This window comes from Lagopus leucura, unplaced genomic scaffold (genome assembly GCF_019238085.1).
Source record: "Lagopus leucura isolate 7727_CA_CO unplaced genomic scaffold, USGS_WTPT01 Super-Scaffold_100001, whole genome shotgun sequence".
NCBI classification, from domain to species: domain Eukaryota; kingdom Metazoa; phylum Chordata; class Aves; order Galliformes; family Phasianidae; genus Lagopus; species Lagopus leucura.
Genome location: NW_024962262.1, coordinates 56,239,689 through 56,266,785, shown reverse-complemented (window position 1 = coordinate 56,266,785; position 27,097 = coordinate 56,239,689). Strand labels below are relative to the sequence as shown.

General features: G+C 42.4%; 1 protein-coding gene across 1 annotated transcript in view; it reads right to left on the bottom strand.

Moving 5' to 3' along the window:
* FRMPD4 (FERM and PDZ domain containing 4) overlaps positions 1-24,876 on the bottom strand; it is a 299,804-nt gene extending 274,928 nt beyond the window's left edge. Inside the window, exon 1 of the mRNA XM_042867630.1 lies at positions 24,824-24,876. Within this exon, the coding sequence (XP_042723564.1) occupies positions 24,824-24,864 (41 nt within the window). The 5' untranslated portion in view covers positions 24,865-24,876. The remainder of the gene's footprint in view (positions 1-24,823) is intronic.
* Positions 24,877-27,097: the final 2,221 nt, after the last annotated feature.

The following is a 27,097-nucleotide window of genomic DNA, read 5'->3' as shown; positions in this document are numbered from 1 at the left end:
CCCACTGGTTATCTTCTTCTATCTCCTCATTGCATTGACTTGTTTGGCCATTTCCTCCTCAGCTACCTTACCAATTCAGTCTAAAACTGGAGTGCCTACCAGCATTTAACTGATCTTGCTGCTGCATATATTCAGGATCACTTTGAGTCATGCTTTGAATACTAACCCATACAAACCACGGGATTTTGTGCATGAACTAAATTAATGCCATTCCTATAGTCTCCAGTGCTTTCTCCCCATTGTTCTTGCATGGGAATCTTCAGTCTATTTCTATCCTTTTTCAGAATGCAAAGCTTTTTTTCCAGGCATGGCCTGAATCATTTTAAACTAAGTGATATTAATTCCGCAAAATAAGAATGAAAAGCAAAGAACTGATGCTTAAGGCACATACTCTACTTCCAACTCAGCACCAGAGAGAATGCAGAATTTAATTTGTCAGCACAGAAGCTTGGCTGTTCTTGTGTGAAGAAAAGAAGTAAATTCTCAGTCAAACTCACTTTATAAAAAAAATCTGTGCTGCCCTACTGATCTAGAGCTGGACTGCAGACAAATGCTCCTCTGCTTCAAGTCATGACATCTGAGGAGCATGACCTAAGCCACTCCTTCCTACAGGACTGTACCAGATCTCTTTTTACATGAGATCTACAAGATCTTTGCATATTTCTGCAACCTGACTCACAAGGATCAGGGAAAAGAACAGGCAAGCACCTGCAGCACTTCAACAACCTCAAGCAGTTTGATGCCATACAGGCACCGGTTTCTTCAGCTGCAGGTGAGCTATAATACCCAGAAATTGATTAACAGCAATGTGATAACTCACTCTAAGGAGACACTATGCTCTTAAAACTGTTTTTTCAAGCATACTGTATGCTATAAAACAGCAATGCTAGAATAGCTAGACTTATATGCTGATCTTTAGGAAAGCCGAGAACCTGCTATTTAAAAGAAAAAAAGCAGGTGGTTTGTTTCAATGGCCTCTTTTGATGACACGTACAAGTTTGCTGGCAGTCTAATAACAAAAGTATCAAGATAGCAAAGAGCACAAACACACTGCCCAGATTTTACAATGAACACCTTTTTACCTGTTCAGAGAACGTTTCTGGCTTATAGTCCATCCAGCTTGCATAACCCACTTAAAATCAATGTATTCAGAGGAAGAGACAATAAAGTTCACAGAATTTTCTCATGTACTCAGCTGCAAGAATAGCTACATCATCTACACAACATATTCCTCAGAGCATTCCCACTCGGATGCCTTAAAATCTAGATGACTTAACTCTCGTCTCTCTGAAAGTTCTAGAACAGAGAGGGAAGAAAAGCACAGATGAGTTATGCTAAAGGTCTAATACCTCTGCTACACCTCATTCAGATCTTTCGGCTTGAGAAACACCTGGATTTTTGTCTCAGATATCTCAAGAAGCATTTCAAGTTGCAGTTCATTGAAACCTGATGGGAACCAACGCTCCTTTAAAGCCTGCAGATCATTACTACTTAGAATTACAGAACCGTTCAGGTTGCAAGGGACCTTTAAGATCATCTAGTTCCAACCCTCTCTGCTATAGGCAGGGCTGCCCCGGGCCCCCTCCGACCTGGCCTTGAGTGCCTCCAGGGATGGGGCATCACAGCTTCTCTGGGCAGCCTGAACCTCAGCACCCTCTGAGTAAAGAGCTTCTTCCCAACATTTAACCTAAATCTCCTCTTTTAGTTTAAAAACATTCTCCCTTGTCCTATCACTATCTGCTCATGTAAAGTCAGTCTCCCTCCTACTTATAAGCTTCCTTTTTGACTGGAGGGCTGCAATGAGGTCGCCGCAGAGCCTTCTGCTCTCCAAGATACTCAAGTCCAGCTCTCTCAGCCTTTCTTCGTAAGAAAGGCATTCCAGCTCTCTGATCATCACTGGACCTACTCCAATAGCTTCTGGTTCTTCTTGTGCTGGAGGCCCCAGGCCTGGACACACTATCACAGACGGAGCCTCACAAGAGCAGAGTAGAGGGGGACAGTCACCTCCATCTCCCTGCTGGCCATCCCTTCTCTTCTTTTGAAGCAGACCAGGATAACGTTGCATATTCCAAGCTGCGAACACACACTTCTGGCTCCTGTTGAGCTCTTCATCCTTGAGAACCCCCAGGTCCTTCTCTGCACAACTGCTCTCAGTGAATTCCTCTAGCATTCTGCACACGTACTTGGGATTATCCCATCCCAAGTAGAAAACCTTGCATTCTGCTTTGTTGAACCTCATTCAATTCACATGGGCCCACTTTTCAAGCTTGTCTGGGTCCCTTCAGATGGCATCCACTACTTCTGTTAAGTGAAATTCACTACACACATTGATGCCATCACTGAACTTGCTGAGAGTATACTCAGTCCCACTGTCTATGACTCTTCTGACCAACGTACCTATAGAATACCTTCTTGTTATTTTTCACATCCTTTATCAATTTTGGTTCCATGCGTGCTGTGGCTTTCCTAATTCCATCTTTGCATGTCTGAACAGCATCCCCACATTCTTCCCAGGACACACATCCCTGCTTCCACTGCTTGTAGTTTTTCTTTTTTTCCCCCCTCAGTTTGACCAGCAAGTCATTGCTCAGACATGCTGGTTTCCTGCCTCCTCTGCTTGATTTCTTATGCTGAGGAATGCTCTTGCACTCTCAAAAAGGTATCCTTAAAGAGCTGCCAGCTCTGTTCCATTTCTGTGTCCATAAGGACAGTTTCTCAGTGGATCTCATCCAGTAATTCCTTAAACAGTTAGAAAGCTCGCACTCTTCAAGTTCAGGGTCCTGATGCCACTCTTTGCCAAGCTGATATTCCTCAGTACTACATCCCAGATGTCCCAGATGCCACTGCATCCCAGAATGCCTCCAATCTTCACCTTTCTAAAGATCTCTACACTGATAAGCACCAAGTCCAGTAATGCTTCATCCTTGCTAGATGTCATGGTTCTATGTTTGTTTTTTTTTTTTGTTTTTTTGTTTTTTGTTTTTGGGTTTCAGTATTCCACATCAAAACATCATGTAGTGTACGGGGCATTAAAGTGTCACTGCCCCAATCCCAAGTACCTATCCCTGTACATTACAGCAGTCACGGGATCTGACCCTTCCGGGTGGGGGGGGGCGCTCTCTTGCTGCCTTGCAGTGGGTGCTGGAGGTGCTTTCCTAGCCGTTCCAAGCTTTTCAGGTTTGAATCACTCCCGGGAACTCTCTCTCTCTCTTATCTTGTCTGATTTATTAATCCCAATTTCAATTAAATTGTATATATTGTGTTATTTTGTATTCCGATATTATAGTAAAATAAGTTTTCCTCCATAGATTGTTGCCGCTGCTCTTTTCCTCCCTTCCTTCCTTCCCATTTTTGTGGGACTGGGGCGGGGGGGGGAGGGCAGAGGCCTGTCGCCCCTGTCACGGACATAGATTGATCTGGTCAACTCCGTGACACTAGACCAAACAACCTTGACAGTTCTAAACTTTCATTAGGAAAAGGGGAAAAAAATATTACCTAAGAACACTTACTACTAAGCTGGTACTTTGAAGGTACCATCACAATGAACAAAATTGAAAGCTATCTTCTGGATCATAGAATCACAAGGTTGGAAACGACCTATAAGATCATCTAGTCCAACTGTCTTCTCATTCCCATTGCTACCACAAGCTACTAAACCGTATCTTGCAGCTCCTCATCCAGACAATATAGCTCAAGTTGGAAAAGACCTTAAAGATCATCAAGTCCAACCACAATCTAATCATACTACCCTAACTCTAACAGTTCATTGCTAAATCATGTCCCCGAGTGCTACATCCAAACAGTTTTTAAACACATCCAAGAATGGTGACTCAACCACCTCCCTGGAGATCATCTAAGACAAAGCACAATTCAGAGCATGAGCTAGTGTAGAATTAGTCTGATTAATAACATCTTTCATTTGTTTGCTCAAGGATGAGAAATTAACCTGAGTCACTAAGGTTCACAGCCATCAGCACAGTACTGCCTTGCTATAGGGATGATCAAATGTGTGCTGACATTTGAACCTCAAAACACTTATAGGACTAAGTCCCTGAGGTTGAGGAATCCTGAGGGAGGAGTGGCCCATCACAATTACTTGAGCCACTGATGCATCACTTGGCAGCTCACCACAGACTTTTTTTATAACCTTAGTCCTCATCAAGTGAAAAAAAAAAAAAAAACCAAACAATTTCACATCTATGCTTCAACTGTCTCCAAAGCAGAGAGGAAGAAGAGATGATCAAATTGTAAGAGTTCAGATTTCATAAAGCGCAGCCCATGTAAATATTCCACAGCCTTGGAAGCTTCTATGAGTAATAGCAAGTTAAATAAAAATAATTATTCTATCATTCCTAACTCAGTGATGCCTTTCTGTTATATCATGGAACATCAGCAGAAACTCCAGTACTTGCATTGCTTGTGTGAGCTTTTCCTTAAGTACTGAAGCACACGTTCTCAAAATTTAGACCTATATGGCTTAAGAAAAATACGTATCAGGAAAATGGGCATCCTTAAATCATCCAGACTGGCATCATTCCTAAATGTAAATCACATCCATTTGGGGTGTAATTTGTGGTGGACTAGTGAGAGGCAACCTTTCTGTAACACGTCTTCTACTAAAGGGGACCACTAACAGCAGAACACGTCAATACATCTTCTTTAAAAATTAAAGAGAAAACAAAAATAGTCCTGCAGCTTTCTAAACTGATTTCAAAGAGTCTTCAGCTGAGTAGCTTCAAAATGACAGTTCTGCTTTAGTTTCCTAGATTAGCTTATTAAGTCTGTGAGCATAACATTGGAAACGGCACATCTAAGGTAATAAAGCAAATAGCTGCAGACACGAAATTTGGAGTTCTACCCCAACAATAAACAGAAAACAAAAACAACAAAAAAACCACCACCACACAAGAGAATAATACATTTGTGGCTTTACTTTTCTCATTACTGTATTCAAAATATAATTTAGCTACATCGCATTCCTTGAATAAGCTAATGTGCCCAAAATTACAAACTCAGAAGATGACTATACTTTTGAAATATCTATTAATCTGTCAACAGCTCTTTGGAGCTAAAATATCAATTGTCTACATCAAGGAGAACAATTTGTGAAGTTTAAGCAATACGTCAGTGTCCTTGCACATTTCACAGAATCACAGAATTGTAGGGGTTGGAAGGGACCTCCAGAGATCATCGAGTCCAACCCCCCTGCCAAAGCAGGTTCCCTACAGCAGGTCGCACAGGTAGGCATCCAGGCAGGTTTTGAACATCTCCGGAGAAGGAGACTCCACCACCTCCCTGGGCAGCCTGTTCAGTGCTCCGTCACCTCACTGTAAAGAAGTTCTTGCACATGTTTGTGCGGAACTTCCTATGCTGCAGTTTCCAGCCGTTTCCCCTTGTCCTGTCTCCACTCACCACTGAAAAGAGTCCAGCCTCGCTATTCTGCCCCCCACACCTTAGATATTTATAGACCTGGATCAGGTCCCCTCTCAGTCTCCTTTTCTCAAGGCTGAACAGACCCAGTTCACTCAGTCTTTCTTCATAGGAGAGATGCTCCAGGCCCTTCACCATCTTCGTGGCCCTCCGCTGGACTCTTTCCAAGAGATCCCTGTCTTTTTTGTACTGGGGAGCCCAGAACTGGACGCAGTACTCCAGATGAGGTCTTACCAGGGCAGAGTAGAGGGGGAGGATCACCTCCCTCGACCTGCTGGCCATGCTCTTTTTAATGCACCCCAGGATGCCATTGGAGCTCTTGGCCACAAGGGCACACTGCTGGCTCATGGCCAACCTGTTATTTGTCATTAGTGACTAGTTTTATGCTCATCACATAGTTGGTATTATCATGAAAAAAAATATAACTTATAAAAGGAATATTTTTACAGATATAAACTATGTAACATAAATATATGTGCAGTGTCAATGGTTTATGGCTGGTTCAGCCCAGTTCTGTGACTGGCAGGGCAGAGGGATTCGCAAATCCATGCCTCCAGAAAGTGGAAACAGGGGACCCCAAAATAATTAAAAACAGCAGCAACGATCTGAGGAGAAACAAACTAATTTACTAAATATGGTATCAGAATGCAAGAGAGCACACTATAATACAATATAATTAGAAATGAAGCTAATAAATACTATGAGAGAGTGTCCGAAAGATGGATAGGCCTCACCATAATGATGATGTAAGACATGCAGTTGGGTCGAGCTCCAGGGAAGAGAGCCAAAAAAAGGGTTCGTGAGGTGGAACTACCAAGGCCTTATATCTGTTCCCCTGAGCAGAAATTGTAACAGAACAGTGAACAGTCTTCTAGGGAATGTAGTTCTAACTCTCTTCTGGACAGGTTCCCAGACCTGGAGCATTAACTCTGTAACTCCCAGTGCACTACATGATGTTGTGGTATGGAATATTGATAACCAAAAACCATAAAACCACAACAGCAGTATTTGTATATATCCATATATATGGAAATTAGCGACCCTACAAATCAGCATTCTCATTAGAAAAAGAAAATCTTTACAAACACACTACAGCACCTATGTTATGACCCAAGAGCTTTATTCAATAAACTGCATTTGAATAAGCTCTAGCAAGAATTAAGCTCTCAGGTATCCAACAGATTTGGTCTGTACAATGACACATAAATCATTTTTAATTCATAAGAAACGCTGCCAAACTTACAAATCAAATACACTGACTGAGCTGGTTTACTAAGCCTGTAATTTCAAGTTGACCTATACATTCAGTTTTGTTTTAAAAGGCCTCATGCCAAGCACTGGTTTTACTAACCTTTTTCACTTCTTCAATAGGCAACATGCTCATTTCCCTCTCTTCTAGCCTTCATTAGGCTCACTATTTCCTACTCTCTACACACGTGCTTCTGACAGAATAAGGTGCTCTGACTTAACATGTTTGACCTCAATACTTCCATGGTTCCTGATTAGCCTTCTGGATGTAAACACAATACTTTGCCAGTAAGGTCTTAATTTGTGCTCCCTCTTCTGGCTTAGCAGGCATATAGCACATCACAACAACATCACAATGATGTGGAAACTACCAAAACAGCATTTCCCCCAAAAAATCAAAGCAAAGCCATAAGGAAAGTTCTTCCAATCTACGAGTTACATCTCACTGTATTAAGAGCACACCACAGAAAATACAGATCAGTAACCATGAAAGTGATTTATCTTATTCCACTGTTCAACACAAAAGACTGCATACTCAACTTCCAAGGACAGCACAGAAATAGTTTCCAGTTTATTTTTTACTCTGTCCCACTGTTACTTTTAGCTCTGCTAAGTTGGCACATAGAACAGAAAAAGCAACACTGCATCAGGAAAAAAGGCAGTATCATTAAAAGTTTGTATTTGGATGTCTTTCTGGCATAAGAGACATTCATTTTCAAGCTTACACCGTTTTAATCATTTTCTTAATATATTTTCATAATTAAATCAGGAAGTTATTGGAGGTGTTGCGTTTTTGTGGTTGTTGTTGATGTTTTCATTAGTATTGACACTGGCATCAAAGAAAGGGGAAAAGGAAGGGGGTAAAAAGCCAACTGCACAGTAGCACTCTTCCAGTGCAATGCTATATTGCACTGAAGCTCTATTCTGAGAAAACCATAGTTGCCAGTACTGTAGCCTTCCTGCATCATTTTGGTAGAAGCTGTCAAAACAATTTTTTGACAGCTATGTTCTTCGGAATCTTGCTGGATTTGGAAGATTTTATCTGGCCTTGTTTTAAAATAAAACGGAAATTTGTGACTGTCCTCTAATAAAAGCGTTTTAGAAAACGTTATCTCCGAGCAGGAAAAGAGCGCGAGTAAAATAACCTGTGCTTTTCTTTGAAATGCATGAGATACGTGCTACAAACTGGAAGTAGACCAGAGACAAAGGATAAGGTAGAGAGAGCGAAACAGCATTTAGGCACCTCTGCCAAGAGCACAATTTGTTTATTAACAGCAGTGGTGGAGGGAAACTGCAAAAAGCCAGTTAGTGGGAGCACTGGCAGTAGGGAGCTCTAACACAGTCTCCAATCCCCAAACTGCCTGCACGATTGTGAGAGAATAAAAACCACAGCTACTCAGGAAAAGAGAGTGGAAACAGAAGGCCCACTTTCCCAAGGCAGGCAACCCTACCAATTAGGACTGCTTAACAGTCGGCCATTACATTCTTTACAGCTCCATTTTTCATTCCTGTATTTGCACTCACTCTTTCTCCCTGGAACATCCCAGTGCCTGGTACTCAGGAACAGCTGCTGGTTCACACATCCAACGGGGATATGAAACACACAAATCCAAAGAAGGACAAAAATTCTCAAACGCTATTGTTCCTAATGATGCTTTCTACTAGCTAAAGCCAAACCGTTTCCCAGATCTGCTCATCAGGGACATCTGGTATTCTGCGTCAGCCAACATGAACTTGTCTGGAACATTTAATAACATCAGGAATTATTTAAAGATATTTTCTCTGAGAACAAAGTTAGTTGACACTTGTGAAGCTTAAGAGGTCAATAATATTTTAGAATCCGAGTTACTCAGCTATTCTACTTTCTAAAGACATTTGTTCAAACTTAAGTGATTCTATATGGCTTATAGACACACAAGTACAGAAGTGGGGCTTACAAGCTCACATACATGGCAAGTTAACATACATGAAACCACCTAGCACTAGCTCACTTTGACATACCACATAGCAAATGTAGGGACAGCCCTCGGTGGGTGGCTTATCTCTCTGCGTCCATGTGTTCTGTATTTTTCTGCAGCTCTTACAGATAAACAAATATTTAAACTACAAAATTAAAAAAAATCCCAGAGAAATCTAAACGCAAGTCATAATATCAATTACCATCAGCAACAGCAGATCTTTCAGATTCTCAATACTTCAACAGTATTATTCTGAAATAATAAAAAATGTGATAAATTCTATTTTCCTTATCACCAATATATATATATATACATATAGATTGCTAGAGACTGTAAACCTTGCTCCATTACAGTTTCAATTAAGTATTATGCCCTACAGTATGTAAAAAATGGATGAGAAGACTTTTCCCAACTATGCTTACGAATACTGTAAGGTTTGTATTTTCTTTGCAGTAATATATTATGGGCCCAAATACAGTAATCACTAACACAGCAAAGAGTTTTAAAAGATTTTCCTCATCTACATGTTCATACTATGGTCAGTCATGGCTGAGATTTGTAGTAGACTGATCTTTCAACATTTTTTTGCCTAATTTAATCAACTAGAAGTTGAACTAACCCAATACACTATATTGTATATCAGACTCTAAAAATCCAGAAAATCTGGCTCTCGATGGTACCAAAGATTTACAAAGAGTATAAATACTGAATAAAAGTTCATTTTCATTGGATGTACTATCGTAAATTTTTTTTTTTTTTTTGGAGGGGGTCGGCGGGGGGAGGGAACTTCCATTTTACCTTACTCCAAAATTTTGTTTTGCATTGTAATGCTGTAACACAGTGGAAAGCACAGCAACGATAGCAGAGAAGCAAGGTATTAGGCTGCAGCAAGAGAGCACCAGTTATGCACAAAAAGAAAGGAAGGAAGGAAGGAAGGAATCTTCAGAAGGCATCAGGTACGCAGGGATCTCCAGCAAGATACTACTGCCTTCACTGCCAACCCTTAAATGAGGTCTGGGAAGGGGTGGATCCTGGCTCCAATCTCTCCAGTCACTCAGGTACACTGCATGCACCTGAGCTCCCCTGGGTTGGCCCTGCCTTCCCACCAGGTGCTCAATCACTGCTTCAGGCCATGACTTAGTACTTCTGCTACATGTACATCTTCAAGAAAGTCCCCTTCTTCTAACCAGTTCCCAAATTTTGGAATTCATCACAATATAGAAGCTTTTCCTCTCCTGTAGTTTTTATTCTCCGATTCTTCATAAAAAAAAAAAAAAAAAAAAAAAGTACCCGAAACTAAGCATAACATTCCAAGTATGAATGGACATCTTCATGGATGTTAATTTTTTATTACACAGAAGAACACAAAATAATTCCTAAAAAATACTGGTAAGTCCACACTGGTCAAAGGGAACACTGAATTGAATGCTGCCAGGTTTTCTCCACATTCAGAAAAAAACACAAGTTTTTTCTGCAAATGGTTAAGAACACACACAAACAGTTTGAAGCATTCCTTCCAAATTATTAGTAGAAATGTCACACTAAACGTTCTCAGCATAAGCATTCCTGCAGCCATCTTTACCTGCTTAAGATGAAACTGGGGAAAAAAATTAAGAGGCAGTTGACGATGTTGGTGCTGCTCCCATCCTAAGGAGCAGACTTCTGGCTAAATCTAGAAGCAAGCTGAGCAGACTGCAGGAGATCCACTCTTCTGTCACAACCAAGTGCCTCTGCAATCAATCAGAATCACTACAGGGACACAGGACAGCAGACAGGTTTTAAAAGTAAGAGTCAAAAGGTTGTGTTTTTTTTTGTTTTTTAATTTTAGTGTGAATAAGTATTTTAAAATATAAATAAACCAGAAAGCCATATTTTAAAACAATTTCAAATGGGAATAATGTTTTCTGGAGAACATCATTAAATAACATCCAATATCTAATTGTAGTAATGTAACACCAAAGGTGGCATTCATTTTCAAAACTGCTCATGATTTGGCATTATTGTTTAGAAGTCAACATCTGTTAGTTTACAGATAATCATGACAAACCAACTAAAAGATCTAAAAGGAAAATAAAACAAATTGTCTTCAGTCAATTTTCCTCCAGTAATCAGGCCATCAAAAGAAATACACAGCAAGGTACTCAGAACCCTCAGTAAGTTTGCAGATACACCAAGCTGGGAGGTGGTGTCGATATGCTGAGGGTAGGGAGGCCCTTCAGAGGGATCTGGATAAGCTGGATCACTGGGCTGAAGTGAATGGGATGGGTTCAACAAAGCCAAGTGCCAGGTCCTGCACTTTGGCCACAACAACCCCATGCAGCATTATAGGCTTGGGGACGAGTGGCTGGATGATTGCGAAGAGGAAAGGGATCTGGGGGTGCTGGCTGATGCTCGGCTGAACATGAGCCGACAGTGTGCCCAGGTGGCCAAGAGGGCCAATGCCATCCTGGCCTCCACTAGAAATAGTGTGGCCAGCAGGAGCAGGGAGGTGATCATCCCAATGTACTCAGCACTGGTGAGATCACACCTCGAGTATTGTGTTCAATTTTGGGCCCCTCACTACAAGAAAGACACTGAGGCCCTGGAACGTGTCCAGAAGAGGGCAACAAAACTGGTGAGGGGTCTGGAGCACAAATCTTACGAGGAGTGGCTGAAGGAGCTGGGATTAGTTAGCGTGGAGAAGAGGAGGCTCAGGGGAGACGTCACTGCACTCTACAACTTCCTGAAGGGAGGTTGTGATAAGGAGGGATTTGGCCTCTTCTCACAGGCAACAAACAGGACCTGAGGAAATGGCCACACGCTGTACAACAGGAGGTTTAGATTAGACATAAGGAAGAACTATTTCTCTCAGAGTGGTCAGGCACTGGAATGGCCTGCCAAGGGAGGTGGTGGAGTCACCGTCACTGGCAGTGTTCAAAAGGCGTCTGGATGAGGAGCTACGAGATACGGTGTAAAGGCTTGTGGTAGCAGTGGTAATGGGAGGAAGGTTGGACTAGATGATCTTGTAGGTCCTTTCCAACCTTGTGATTCTTTAATTCTATGATTTAACTAGTGGCTTCCTTTGGAAGAACCATTCCCTTATATAGTTTACATCAGAATTCTGTGATCCAATCTCAAAAGCAAGCTGAGAAAAGGTCAGTGCCTGATAACTGCATAAATAAGATTTCCACTCTTTTGGCCACTATCACTGTTAGAGCATTTGTATTTTCTGTACGTGTTGATAAACATCAAAAAATGCTAAACAAGTCACCACATATTAAATCTTACCATAGAGATAAAGTAGTATCCTTTTTTCTATTCTGAAACTACAGACTTCAAAACAACAGACATGAGTTACGAAAGTCTAACACGTGAACAGAAAGATGTGGACACTGCCTCTCAAATGACTGCTATATTTCAAAGAGTCTTTGCTATATATTTTGTAGGAGATATACAATAAGTATGGGCATGTGTATGTGCATCAGCACATTTACAGACTCCTACACCCTTACACTCAATTACTTTGTCATAATTAATACTCATTATTCAGCAAATTATCCAAATCAGTAGTTAAACTAAGCTTGCCATCCTGGAGAGCAAATCATGTCATTTGCAAATGTAATGCAAATTTTACATGCCAGATGAAGAATTTGCCAAGCCTGAGAACTGTCGCATTTAGAAGTGCTCCGTTAGCAGGGGAAGCTGACCCAAAACTATGTAGCACATTTCCTCTCCTCAGTCAACCTGAGGTGCTAAACATACTTACAGGAGCTACTGCAGCTCTGTGCCCCAGGAGCTTCCTTGATTCCACCACTCTAGGTACCTGGGGCCACGTGTGGTTAACTATGCAAAAACAACCGATATCTGAGACATGCAGGTCCTACCAGATGAATCCAACAGGTCTTACTGAAAAGAAGGTTTTGGCTGGGATTGAAGTTGCACTGTTATTTTCTTAGTGAGTGAAGAAACACTGTACACAGGGTTATTTAGCGTATGCAATGTTCATAAAGTTTAGCAAAAAGAAAAAAAAAATTAACAACTTAATGATAAGAGTTGGTATCACATTGCACAGAGTCAAAAACGTAGAAGTGAAGAGACAACAAAATGACTGTATTTGAAGTATAAAGCAGCCAATGCTGTCCTTATTTACCAAACTTATGCAGAGATCAAATGAAAACAAGTGAAGTTTCCTCCTCCAACAACCTGCAAGTTGGCATCGAGTATTCATAATGAAAAGAGGGATCTAACACAAGGGATCTAACACAAGAAAGATGTTTCAATGGAAAACCAACTGGGGAGGAGGATACAAAGCAGCAAACTATACCAGAGAGGATCAGAGACAAACTGTTCCCTGCTTTCCATCACATTTAGAGCTGGAGAAAGAATATTTTAAACACTGGAGAGAATAAATGTCAGCTGCTATCACTGCAGCTTGGTAAACACATGTTGATCTTGTCATATTTTAAGCAGCTGAAATCAATTTCAGCCATTTTGAGCTAATGCACAGTGAGATAGGTGTTGTGCCTTCTAATTAGAATGCTGTTCATTGCAGCACCAAACTATGAACCATTTGAAAAATTAAACTAATGCTGCTTTATCTTGTCCTGTGAAATAAACATTTTAAACATTTAATGTGAGAACACAATTTCTCTTTTTGAGAAGCAGAACATAACATAAGAAAACAGTATTAACTCCAACAGTAATGGCTAATGAACATAAATGAAAGTAATTCCACAAGCATGCACTTGTCTCTTTGCTTCGAGGCCGCAGAACAGTGTGAGGTCAAGCTGCACTCTAGACAACAAAACCAAAAGCAAATCAACAGCAGTGCATTCTGCCATCAACACAGAGTACTTTTGTTGGGATAAAGGATGAACCTTGCGCTGACTTCTAGAAAATGAGTTCCTCTCATAGGCTTTACAAAGCAGACTGCCCCTAAACACATTCAACAACTATCACTACAGGTATTAAGAATACCCAGACACAACAGATGCCTTTATCCCAATTAGGGCAAGCATGGAAACAACTTGCAGGGACACAGAATCTGCCAGTTTTTCAGATTATCATTTCCACTGCCTTTGCACAAGTTCCCATTTCAACAAGACCTGACACTATACCTTAATGCCTGCTAAGAGCATCAAGAGGAAAAAAATAAACAATTTACTATTTTGCTTTGGAAAAAAAAAGTTCATTTCTGGTTTAAAAAAAAAAAAAGCAATATACTTGGCATCTAGCAACAGAGAATGAACATAAAAGAAAGATATTGGAAGTACTTGTTCTACTGCTCATATTTTAAGAATTACTTACGAAGTAATGTTAGTAATCTGGATACACTGATACCACCACCTTCTCTCACTCATATTTTCAGTATGTATACATATGTATAAGAAATGACAGAAGGAATGGCAGGAACCGAAAATTTGCAGCATATAAACTCCTTGAAGCATACTTCTCTTTGCATTAAAAAAGAAATAAACACAGTGTCTGAAGTTGAGTTAAAAATTCAGGCTAATTAATACATTCTGTAAAACTCTGATTTCCAGTTTAAAAATAAAGAGCGTTTGAAGAACAGGCCACTAATGCTCTCCCACTAGTTTTTTGTGGTTTCAAAAGCATCAGAGACACAGCACAGTATTTTCTCTAAGTAATGTCCTTTCTCAGTTCAGAAACAGAGCATTTGAAAATCAGACAGCTCATCAGACAGCTTCCAGAACCAGGAAAACTTGCACACTTTTTTATATGAAAAGCACACAACCATAAGCTTACTGATATGAACAAATACATGCTTGTTACTGAAAAATAAATAAATTATTGAACTAAACAACATGTCTGTAATTTGTCCTGGACAGTTCATCTCCTATAATACATGAATTAACACCTCAGACAACTGCTTTGCCTTCCTGCTTATTAAAACAGTTCGCAGCACTAAGGAAGCCCGCAATCCTTCCTAGGTACATTGGGATGTGCAAGGTGCTTAAAAGCCACATTTAGCATCTTGAGAGTACTTGGTTTTGCAGGTGTCCAGGAAAAAACACATTACTCAGAGGCAGCCTAACAGTCTCCAAAGGCAGGAGAGAGAAAGAGGAAAGCCAAAGGAACCAGGAAAGATCTGCTGAACTTCAGAGGAGCTGAAGCAGCCTCTTTCCATCCCACCCATCTCCTCCAGGTTGCCTGCTTCTCCCCAAAGCCTCTCAGGTGAGAGGTTCTCACCCAGCCTCCCCACAGGCAACTAGAATGGGAGTCTTTTTCTCCATAACCTCCTGCAGCAGCCCCTACCACCATACCAAAGCTCTCACATAACCAACTGATAACGTAGAAGAGCTCACCAGAGGAGCCCTGCTTTGTTTCCCCTCCTGCCACGATGCTCCCTGATGCCACATCCTCCAGTCACTTCCTCCAGTCCAGTTTAAACACCAGCAGGAAAAGAAACATACCAAAACCAGTGTTCTGCTGGCTTTACTCCCTCAAGCAGCTCACCATGGTATAAGATTCATCTAAAGACTACAGGGAATAAGAGAAGGGAAAACCGCGTGAGACAGAAGAGATCAGGCCTCACAGTCTCATAAGGCCTCCCTGCACTGGTTGTTAGGCCAGGTTAACCACACAAAGGAAGTGCACTCCTGCAGCACTTGAAAGTGCCTGAACCTACTCCTAACTCTTCCCCACATTCACAGCTCCTCCATATGCTTTCTGGTTTTCAGGGCTTCGGATTGATTGTCTTCTTCTGTGTATGTTTTTGATTATTTGTTTGGGCTTTTTTTAAGCCACAATAAAGCACATTCTCCAATTACTATAAATTTTGCAGTAAAGTTATCTGCAGTTGGGGGAAAAAAAATAGTCAATCTGCAGCAATCCTACAGCAAGGGGGCTGAGGCTCACCCTGAGAAAGAATACCTTTATCATCAGTGCCTGAATGTATCCAGAGCACAGGAAAACAGGAACCTCCTTATTTCACCTTTCGAGTCACTTATATCCCCCAGATAACACTAGATCTAAGAAGTGATGAATCAAAGGAAAGGAAAAAAAGGTTTTCTGCTGTAATGCTGAAGCAAAATCTTCCTTTTGTTCCCCCAGAGCAGTCACACAGATTACAACACACCAATTAATTCAGGCAGCATTATGGAGCAAATAAACTCCTACGTAGACAACAATGCAAGTTCATCTTCGTATAAAGATCAGCCAGCCTGGAACAATTACTTCAATACACTCACAACAAATAAGCCCTCTTTCAATGCAGCAATCATTAACTTTCTTTCTTCAGTTTCTTCCGTCTTCTGTCCTCTGGCACTCCTCCCCTATTACACACTCCAGCCCCTATTCACCCTGCCCTCAGAGTGGAGTCATGAAGTACAGAACATTCCCCATGTGCAGTTCTTCTCCATCTCTCTTGACTCTGCCCTGGCAAAAGAAAATGCACCCCTTGTAAACATTGCAGGCAGCATACAGTGCAGAATGCAAACAGAAAACCTAGGCAGGTAGCCAACTTAATGAGAAATCTGTCTGCTTCTTTCTCCTAGGTAAAAAAAAAAACAAAACATGTACATATTCAGAGATAAAAACGAATGTTTGAATTAAGATCATCTGAGGTTCTCAGTCCATAAAAAAAAAAAATAAATGCAAATACTTTTGAAGCATGACTTTGCTCAATAACTTAACCCCAGTCAAAACACTTCTGCGTGAATGTTGATACATGAACTGCACTTGGACTTGATTAGTCACATTGCACGCTCCGAACTAGTGACACTCATCTCTTCCAAAGTTGGAACAGCTGAAGCTGCAGTAACCTGCTACACACTGAGCTGCTGAGCAAAAAGCCCCATCTTGCTAAAGCAGATGAGGCATCAAAGATAGTAACTTCTCGGGCTAATAAAGGCAAGAAATAAAGACAAATCTGAACTTCAGCACCATTTGGGCTTCGGTGCAACTGCCACCTCCTTTCTCTTGTCATCCATGTTGTAATATGGATGCTTCAAGAAAGCCAAGCTTGTAATAGTGTAATTTACAGTAGGTCTCAGTCATCGCCATTGTTCAGGCTTTCAGGTGGCTATGGCACATTCTGGCACTAGCAATTTTGTACATACAGACCATTTCCAGATTTCTTAGTTCTCTCCTGCTCTACTTCAGTCAAACAAGGAGTTCAAGTGAAATAACACACCTCATGTAACACATGCCTAATTCTTGATTGTTGGTGCAACCACTAGTGCTTCAAGGAACATTTACAGCCACAGTACGGTGGGAAGTTTGCTCCCGAAAATACAAGTATTGCCAAATCTAGAGCAACTGAATCACAAATTCAAGATTAAAAAACAAACAGTACACAAAACCAAATTCTGAAGAACACTGGAGAAACTTCCTTGGCTTCTTCTGGTTGTTAATGAAGATCACCAAGCAGTTTCCATCAACAAATACATACATACGTACTGTATTTATTGATATCTTTTTTAAAAAAGGTCCTAATTCCAGTCACTCAAGGTTTTTTTCCTTTAAAATTTCAAAATGTTCAATCAGAACCTAAAAAGCTACTGAGAATGAGAAGATCAGAAAAGGATTCAGTCTCAAAACTTTGGCATACAAATATCTCCTCTCTCTTCACCATTTCTTTTCTCCTCTGTATAAATCTCCTTTTTACCAATGATTACCAAAATCCTGAAAGATATCATCTTTTCAAACTCCCTAAACTAAAAAAAAAAATACCTGGCAATTCCCCTCACTAACTTCACAATAATTAAAATGAAATCTTGTGCTGTAGCCCCTGATCTTAATAATAAAATTGAAGAAGAAAATCAAGAATTTAATATAAAGACAATGTCTTAAAACAGTTGTAAAAACAGCCAAGTCAATCAGCAACCATTTTCCTTATCATCAAGGGAAGTTATTTTTGTCCAAGCAATAAATCTCACAAAGGACTTTTCTAAGAAGATACTCATCAGCTTTTAATCACATCTCTCTCCTACTCCAAATCACCAGCAAAAGATTATTTAATAGGACAGACCTTTGCATCACCCTCCACCACGCCTTCAGAATGCTCTCTCTCATTTAGAACTTTTTTTCCCCGAAATTCTTTGTTGAATTGTTATTCAACAATTATGAAATGTTATGTTATGAAATGTTATTTTTATTGACTTGACACTAAAGGAATACGGGTAGAGATTTCTAACAAGCTAGATCCTGATTCAGGTAGGAAGCAGTTTTAGGTCCTGGAGTACTTTACTTTTCCAGTTCCAATGTATTTTCATACACAAACAAATTTTAGGAATTGCTTAATTCACTAAGATTTGAGCATGCAATTAATTATTAAAATTTATACTGTTGGTACTGTTATTTGCATCATTTCAAGTCAATGGGATAATTATCAGAAACAGAGTCTCACAGATTCCTTTTGAAGTCTCCATATAACGTCCCTTCAAAACCTGCACAATCTTTTGAGTTCAAAAACATCTCCAAGGAACCTCAGAAAACTTTAATTATGATTAGTCATGATTATAAAATGCAGCTTTAAGTAGAGTTTCATATTATCAGAAGTCCCTCTTATTCAAGGTATGTCTCTCTAATATTTTAAACTCTGATATCTTGTAAGCACCTGAAGTTTTGAAAATGAGTAATTTCATCTGCATCTGGTTGGTCTCATCTCTTTTAAGAGAGATGCTTGAGCATCTTGACACTGGGAACCAAAATCACTTTTCCCTTCCTCACATTCAATTTTTTGCATCCTTCCCAGACGATGGTTTGTTTTATAAGAGGTTGTTAGCTCCAGCATGATTTAATTCATCCCATCAGTCAGCTACCCAGCTGCGATACACTGACATAACATGAAAATGCTGTCAAGAATAGCAAAAGACCCCTTCTCTGCCATATTGCCAGCAGAGCTAAGAACATATATTATCCTCTTGTTATTTCAGGTAGCAGTTTGTATTTTCTACAAACAGCTTGCTGGATTTCCATAATGACCTAGAACGTTAAAAAATATGGAAAGGTACCCTCATTTTACATTTCTTCCTTCAATTTAACTGGAATTTCCCACATAAATCTTGCAGATTGACAACAAAATAAGGAGGTTTGTAAAAATCAGGGAGGATTTCATGGGATTCAACAAAGCCAAGTGCAAGGTCTTGCACCTGGGTCACAGCAGCCCCTACTACCAGGACAAGTTGAAGGACAAAGGGACTGAGTGCAGCCCTGCCAAAGAAACCTGGGGATACTGGTGGATGAGAAGCTGGACATGAGCAAGGAGCGTGCCCTCACAGTCCAGAAAGCCAACCATATTCTGGGCTGCATCAAAAGAAGCAAGGCCAGCAGGGTGAGGGAGGTGATCCTGCCCCTCCATACTGTGTGCTGGTGAGGCCTCTCCTGGAGTACCGTGTCCAGATGTGTAGTCCTCAGTACAGGAAAGACATGGAGCTGTTGGAGCCATCCAGAGGAGGGCCGCAAAAATGATCCAAGGGATGGAACGCTTCACCTGCGAGGACAGGCTGAGAGGGTTGGGGCTGTTGAGCCAGGGAAAGAAAAGGCTCTGGGGCGATCTGAGTAGTCTTCGAGTATCTAAGGACAGGCTACCAGAAAGAAGGGGACAGACTCTTCAGCAGGGACTGCGATGACAGAACAAAGGGAAACGGTTTCAAAGTAAAAGAGGGGAGATTTAGATTGGATATAAGAAAAAAGTATTCCACAATAATGGAGGTGAGGTGCTGGCACAGCTGCCCAGAGAAGCTGCAGGTGCCCTATTCCTGAAGGCATTCAAAAGCAAGTTGAATGGGGCCTTGGGCAGCGTGAGCTGGTGGGGAGCAGCCCTGGGCAGGAGGGTTGGAAATGGAAGGCACCTTAAAGGTCATCCAGTTCAAACCACTCTGCGATTCCGTACTTTTTAAACCATATGAGAACATCAGTGATCAGATTGGCTTAGCACACATACAAAAATATTAGAACTGGTTATGATTATGAAAGAAACTATCCCCACATTCCTGTTTCAACCTTGTCACTAAGGGCTTGACACCACAGAACAAAAATCTCAAAAACTATACTACAAATGCTACGGCTGTTCTTAAATCAGAGCACTTCCAAGTTTTCATTCCATCCTCTTCAATAATTATTAGGGAAAGAAGAGGAATAAAAATACTACCTGTGGACTTTGGGTTTCCAATTTTTTCTTTCTCAAATACTTCAAGAAATAAGGTTGCTTCATGTCACATCCTTTAAGCACTGTATCTAAGCAAACAGTATTTAGAGAACTTACATATTTAGAAGAGTTGCATCATCATTCACTGGCAACTTGACAAGTTTACAGCAGTCCATAACATAAGGAGTGTTTTTAATAAATCTCTAAACTGCTGAAGCTGTTATACCACAGAATATTACTAACACCATAGACACTAAAGCACATATCTTTATTATGTGTCAGCTAACAAAATGGATGAATAATAAAATATAAGGCAAAGCTTTTATATTAATATAAATAGACAAATGTTTCACTAAATGAAGCATGGAAAGAAAGGTGAAATGAATTCATGGTTATTTGAATTATCATCCAATATAATAAAATCCTTTTTAGGATTAAATTACCTTCTTTGAACATAAAAAAGATAATCACAGGCTTTCTTACTGACACATTCTTTTGTAAATACTGAAAGTAACTTGCAAGCTATGATACTGCCATTCCAAAGAGCATTGATAAAAGCATTCCAATAATAGTACACAATATCACTTCAGTAACTTATGTATACTTTTAAGTGTGTCACCCTTAAGGTGATTTTATAAACACCACAGCAAACTAGCACTAAATAAGGAAGCAAAGAAAGACAATATACTGACAAACTGAAGACAGACACCCTGAAATCTTCTAATATTATAGACTAATCTGGGAATCTAAAACCTGGAAAATATATCTGTTCTTGGCCACATACAAACAACTAGACCACAGAGCTAAGCAATCTTGTTCCCCATAAAAGCTGGGCCTCACACCCACAGCCTACAAACACACCTTCTGGCTTCGTGGATTTTTAGGAGCAGACCTTTCACCCCAGCTTGATAAAACAGCTAAAGACAGGAGGCCTGTTGAGAACAGGAGGTGAGAGCAGGACTGCAGAGGCTACAAAACTAGATAAAAACTGTAAGACTGAGACTTGGAATTTGTATAGACTTGTTTCACTTTTATAAGCAGTGAAGACCCAAAAGCACAAGTGTTTGACTTGCTGCCTTCTCAATCTACCTGGTTAGGAATGGCTAGCTACACAAAGACATGAGCAAAAAAAAATGAAAATAATATTTACCCACCTCAATGAAAAACACCCTTGTGAGGGATTCTGACTTCCACCTCGCAGGAAAGAAGTGGTATTTGGGTGCTCACTGAAAAGCCCTCGCACAAGTTTAGGGTTGCTCTGTTGTTAAGCTGACCCCGTGGAGCACGGTAGGAATATGGCTGCTCACAGCCAGTTTTTATGGAATAAATTGAAGCAACCCAACAATAATGACAGTAATGCAAAACTTGAGATCCAATTATGCTAAATTTACCTATCACACATCACAAATTGGCATTACTGTTAAGGACGTCCCCAGTCTGGAGGGTCACTATCTCCACTCATGATGGTGGTATCCAGATAGATGCATACAAGTTTTATGTCTCGCTGTGAAAGTTCTGAAACTGAATCTCTGTGAATCACCAGAAGAGCTACTGCTGATTTTCTAACTAAATATATGTTCCACGAATACAGGCTTTAAACTTTTGCCAGTGCCTTTTCACTGTTCCAACCTATTGTTTCACGGTTCATCTGTCCCATATAGACTTGATGCTTGACACTGTGCCCTTTGCCAGGTTTAACTAGGTCTGAAAACGTTCCCATTCACATTGGGCAGGGCAGCAGCATTCCTTCACTCCTCATACCTGCACTTAAAAAAAAAATAAAATTAAAAAAAAAAAAAAAAATCATCACTCCATATTTATACTCTTTTTACTGCTTCCCCCCAAGCAACTGCTAAAAGCAATTGAGAGAGAACACTGGGCAAGGCAGACTCCTGATCCAACCTAATCCAGCAATTTTTGTGTGCACTTTATCTATCCTACTAATCCTCCTTTCTGAATTACAGATGCTACTGCACCAGACATATTTATGCAGCCCACACTACAAAAATATTCACCTGCCTTGTACAGCTGCACGTGATCCATTAAGACCAGGCAATCATTTTCTATATGTGGATATTCATTAGAAGAGCAGGTTGTTGCAACTTTTTCCACAAAATGGCCCCACAAAATTTATATCAAAACAATTATTACCGAATATTCACTAGACCAGTGGAGAATTCTATGCAAGAATTTTCAAAACCAAGCTTCCTGTCTACAGCAGGGTGCTTGGAGCTCAATGACCTTTAAGATCTCTTCCAACCTTAAGCCATTCTATGAGTCCACGAATTTCTGAAAAGGGGAAGGGAGAGAAGAAATGCCAACAAAAGTGCAGTAAGTATTTCTAAACAATACTTTTGTTTTCAATGCCATGATGGACATCTTCAATTTTTACAAATCAGTAGAAACCTCACCATGAACATCTTTATTAGATGCATGTTATACAACGTGACGGATCCATAAAGGCAAGGAAATAACAAGGGAAACCCCGACCTTCTAGAAGCATACACATATAACCTACTGCCCACTGAAGATTACGTCCATCACAAAACCAGTTTGGCTCCCTTACATTTCTGCCCACCTCCATTTTCAAAATTATGCACACATCCCCCCACAGCAACTGTGGATGAGTGCTGAAGGAGCTGCAGAAGTGAGAGTCTCTAAAAGACCACAGGTAGCAGGCAGAAAACTGCACAGATAATTAAAACACAACAAACTAATGCAATGTCAAATTTTCTATCTGGCAGGCACTATTTAAGAGTTCCTGCTCCATCTCAGAATTATTCTAGCTAAGAGCTCTAATGCACAAAGTGATCAAGGAAAAATTAAAATTCTCACCGTGTAATACAATTACACTACAGCATTAAGAAGTATCCCCTTGCAGTAGCCATGCATAACAGGCTTGCCCATGCCACTGGCTGCAGAATCAAGGCCACTGGTCTCAACACTAAGAGTTGACTTGCAACCTCAAATGAGAACACCTGAATGCACAGCAGAACAGAAAGAAGACTGAAAGTCTTGAAAACATTCAGTACAAACCAGGTATGAAACAACTTTCTGTAGGTATTCTGTCTAAAGATCGCCCTCTCAGTAAAATACTGTTTGTTGTATGAGAGCTTTCTTCCAGAAAGGCCTTTCTTCCAACAGCTGAGGGAGAGCTTTCAACACAGACACACCAAGGGATTACAAACAGGGTTTACATTGAAGTTCACTTGCTCCACAAAGCTCTTGTGAAACTGGAACAGATAACTAGCTGTTACCTAGGAAACTGCAAGTAAAATAAAGTCCTGTGTAAACTATTAGGTTGTTTAACAACCAGAAAATTAGAAATGAAAAGAGTAGCTTGGTACAGAAATGATTTACTCTGATCTACAAGCAAACTTAATCCCGAGTGCTTCCTATGCTCAATTCCAACAAAGCTGGACACAAGCTTTGAAACCCATGGTTTCATTTCAGAAGAACTTTCAGGTCCTTCTGGAGAAATGCCGTGATCTTCCCATAATTACTTAAACACAAACCTCAGTGTTGGCAGTGTTGGTGCCTTCAGGCATGCAGAAAGCTACAGCCTTTGTACACCAACAAAGATCAAATCCTACCATGTGTACAAAAACTGCCAGGTACCTGGCTCAGTAACATCTCCAAGCAGCATATCCCTTCCTTTCCCTCTGACAACTCAAGCATGACAACTCTGAGACATGAAGATCCTCGAGCTTCTCTAAAATATCACTTACCAACAAATACAAGAGATCGAGCAATTCAATTACCTAGAAATAAATACCACGCTACATGCCCTGCTCCTTGTCTGTTCTCACGTAATTTTTCCTTCAAGTTTGCACTGTAGTTACAGCTCTGGCGGTCTGGGAGAACGGACAAAGAATGCCAAGCAGGAAGCCAGTGTTCCAGCCTCCACCTCATGTCACATCGCTTGGAGCAGGGTGAGACGATGATGTGCTTGAATGAGAACAGCTGCTCTGCCCCAGCAGGGCCAAGTGCAGAGCTGTAATCACAGCGAGGTGCAGTGGAGGGAATTGGGGAATAACAGCTCTCTTTGTACCTGTGGCATTCAGTGACTTCCAGCCACGCAGTATTTGTCTTTAAGGACCATCCATCACTGTGACACTCTCCCACCTGAGCGGCACCAGAGCAAGCGGCAGCCTTGCCTTTCCTCAGCAAGGCCCTTCCTTTTGCATAACACCCGCTTTCATTCTGCGCCTCACAAACAGCAAGGGCCGTGGTAACTATGGTGTACCAACACAAAATCATAAGAATTCAGAGCACTCCTGGTTACCGCGATCAAAGCTAAATCCTTTAGGAAGATTATCCACACCAAAACCCTGCAAAAATCCCACAGCTCGAGCACTTTTATACCGCGTCTCCCAGGCGAAGCGTGGTTTCCCCTGTTACTGAGGAGGGCCACCTCCAGTACAGAGGAACGGGCTAATGGGGCTGTGCTCCTTTACCCCTCTGCACAGCCTGGGGCCTGGCAACTCGCTGCCAGCGCAACAGTACAGACACAGACCGCAACTCCGAGGCCGCTCAATGAAGATCCATTCGAGAGCACACGTATGCCCTCACCAAGCAGCAGCGGAAAGCACATGCCCTGCACGCAGGGGTTTACTCGCGCCCCAGCATACACCGTGCGAGAAGAGGCAGCGCTCATCATCTGCCGATGATTTCACCGCTTCTCTAAAAATATCGCTGTGGAGGAGCCGGCGCGCCCGGAGCCGCGCTCAGCGCAGAGTTGTGGCCAGGCGAGCAGGGAGGGCACAGCACAGAACGGCACGGCGCGCCCCATCCCTCCCTGCCCACCCCTTGGCCAGGCGCTGCCCCTTTCCCCCGGGCTCGCCCCCCCTACCCCCGCCGCCGGCTCCCACCGCCGCTTTCCGCGTTCCCAACAGTTCTGGCCGCCCTTTCACGGCGGCGCTCCCGGGCGGGCACCGCTCTCTCCCTCCTGCCCGCGGAGGGCAATGACCCGTCCCGCGCGGAGCGGTCCCGGCAGGCGCCCCGCCCGAGCTGCCCCCTCGCCCCTCTGCTGGGGAAGTTGGGCACCCCTCACCGGCAGCCCTTTGCCCTCCCGCCCCCCAGTACGGACACCTACCCGGAGAGCTTCCCAAGCTTCACAAAGCTAAACACATCCATCCATGCGGCCGGCTGCTCCGCCCGTCGCTCACTTGCTCACTCGCTCACTCCAGCAGCGGCGGCGGCAGCTCCATGTCGGGAGAAGGTTGCGTCCAGCAGCGGCAACAGCCCTCGCACAGGCAGCAGCCGGCGGCGGCAGAGGCTGCTACCCCCCTCCGGCGGGGAGCTGGGCTTGCAGCATCTCGCAGGAGCGGCGTTCAGCCGCGATCAACCCTCCTCCTCACCCTCCTCCTCCTCCTCCTCCTCCTCCTCCTCCTCCTCCTCCTCCTCCTCCGCCCCCTCGCTCCCCGCCTGTCCGGCCCTCTCCCCGGCTAACTCAAGACACTGGGGCTGCGTGGCCGGAGGGTCGCCATCAGCCCGGGCCCCCGCCGCTTCTGTGTCGCGGCTCACGAGGAGAGCGGAGGGTGGGGAAGAGGGAGTTTCTCCTCGCGCCGCTCCCATGGGGGAGCGGAGGGCGCAGGCGGCCGCGGCCCGGGCGAGCGCCGCCCGCTGGCTGCTGCTGGAAGCGGCGCTGCAGCCGCGGGAGCCGGCCGGGCTTCGGGGCCTCGCTGCACGCGGAACTCCCCGGCATTCTCGGCACCCTCGCTTCCCTTGAGACCAGGCTGCACGCCTGATGGAGAGTGGACGAGCGGCCCTGGGGAATGGGAGAAGGCTTCTCTGCACTCGAGGGAAAGCACCTGGCAAGAAGACTGCAGCTGGGAGTGCTCCTCCAAAAGCAGAAACTGTGGAAAGCAGACAACTCTTTGCCCTCCCTGAGTGACCACACCATTCTGTGCTTCCCTCCATAGTGGGGAAGGTCCCAGTGGCCCTCTGCGCTGTGTGTCAAGGATGGGCGCTGATCGGCAGCAGGGCACACATCCACCTGCCTGGCTGGCACTGTGGGAGGCAGTGAGCAGCCTGTGACCGATCTCTGTCTCTAAAGAGATCTGGAGTCACAGAATCACAGGACAGTAGGAGTTGGAAGGGACCTCTGGAGATCACTTGGTCCAGCCTCCTGCTAAAGCAGGTTTTCTACAGCAGAAAATCCTCCTGGTCCTGCCAGAAACACGTCTAGGCCAATTCACAGCAGCGTAAGCAGCCTTCACCTTACATTTTGCAGATGAATTGTATGTCCTGATGCATGAGCAATGCAGACACGCTGCTTTATGCTTTTGCCCTGTATCAGGCTTACAAATAGGCTCTTGAGTTACTTAGCTTTCCATGAGCTTCCTTTGAGTGAGCAGGAGAGAAAGGCGGTGAAATTCAAACTTATCTTCATGCAGTTCTACAGCAGAATGCATGGGAATGTGTTTTCTACCAGTTCAGTCTTTTTATTTGTGTCGTTGCTAAATAGGTTGATGAGCCCTTCGCTTCCTGCCTGTACATTATTTCTTTCTCTTTTGTGGACCTACGCCTGTGCTGTCCCACAACCCCAGACATGAGCAGAAAGCCAAACAAGCAGGCTCTAGCAGCCAGGTGAAAAACAATGCTTTTTTTTTTTTAAATATTAAAACTTGTATTGATAGGAGAGCAAAAAGAACAGGCAGTACGAACACTCACTGTGAATTGAGTCTCAAGCTATTCTTTGAAACAATAATAAGAGAGGATGATTGATCATCTGTTTACACTGAGAGAACGTTGAGCCACCAGCTGCACAACACTCACTGGCCTATCATAGGCCCAAATGGCTTGGGATTATTCAGAAACGCCTTATGAAGTATTTCACATTACTACATTAAAATATGTATGTGGTTCTGACATGGAATTATATTTATTTATTCTTATGCCACAGTTGTTTGGTTTTTTTTAAAGCGAAGAACCTGTGCTGTCATTCACATTGCTGTGTTGATTGGTAAAAGTTGTGAGGATAACAGTCTCATCTGGTTAGAAACTGGTTTATTTATAAAAACTGTCATTTATTTAGAGACCAAGGAGACAGGCCAAGATCTTACAAAGCCAACTGTAGCTTATATACCATATATATAAAATTAAGCACGTATGTCCTGAATCAAACAAAGCTCCAGTCCTGAGTAGCTGATGTGCCAATATTTCTCCCATGTAGGTGACTTAAAGCACAATGGTGAGAGCCAGAGAAATGAAAGAGGAGTTAAGTGGTCTCTAGAACTTCTGTGGTTTCCAGGTCTGTTGGTGAGAAAGCAAATGTGGTCTTAGGATGTAAAGATGCATAGAAAAGCAGAAAGCTGATGAGAAATGCCATATTCAGCTCCTTCAAGCAGTGAATTTGAGAACAAAG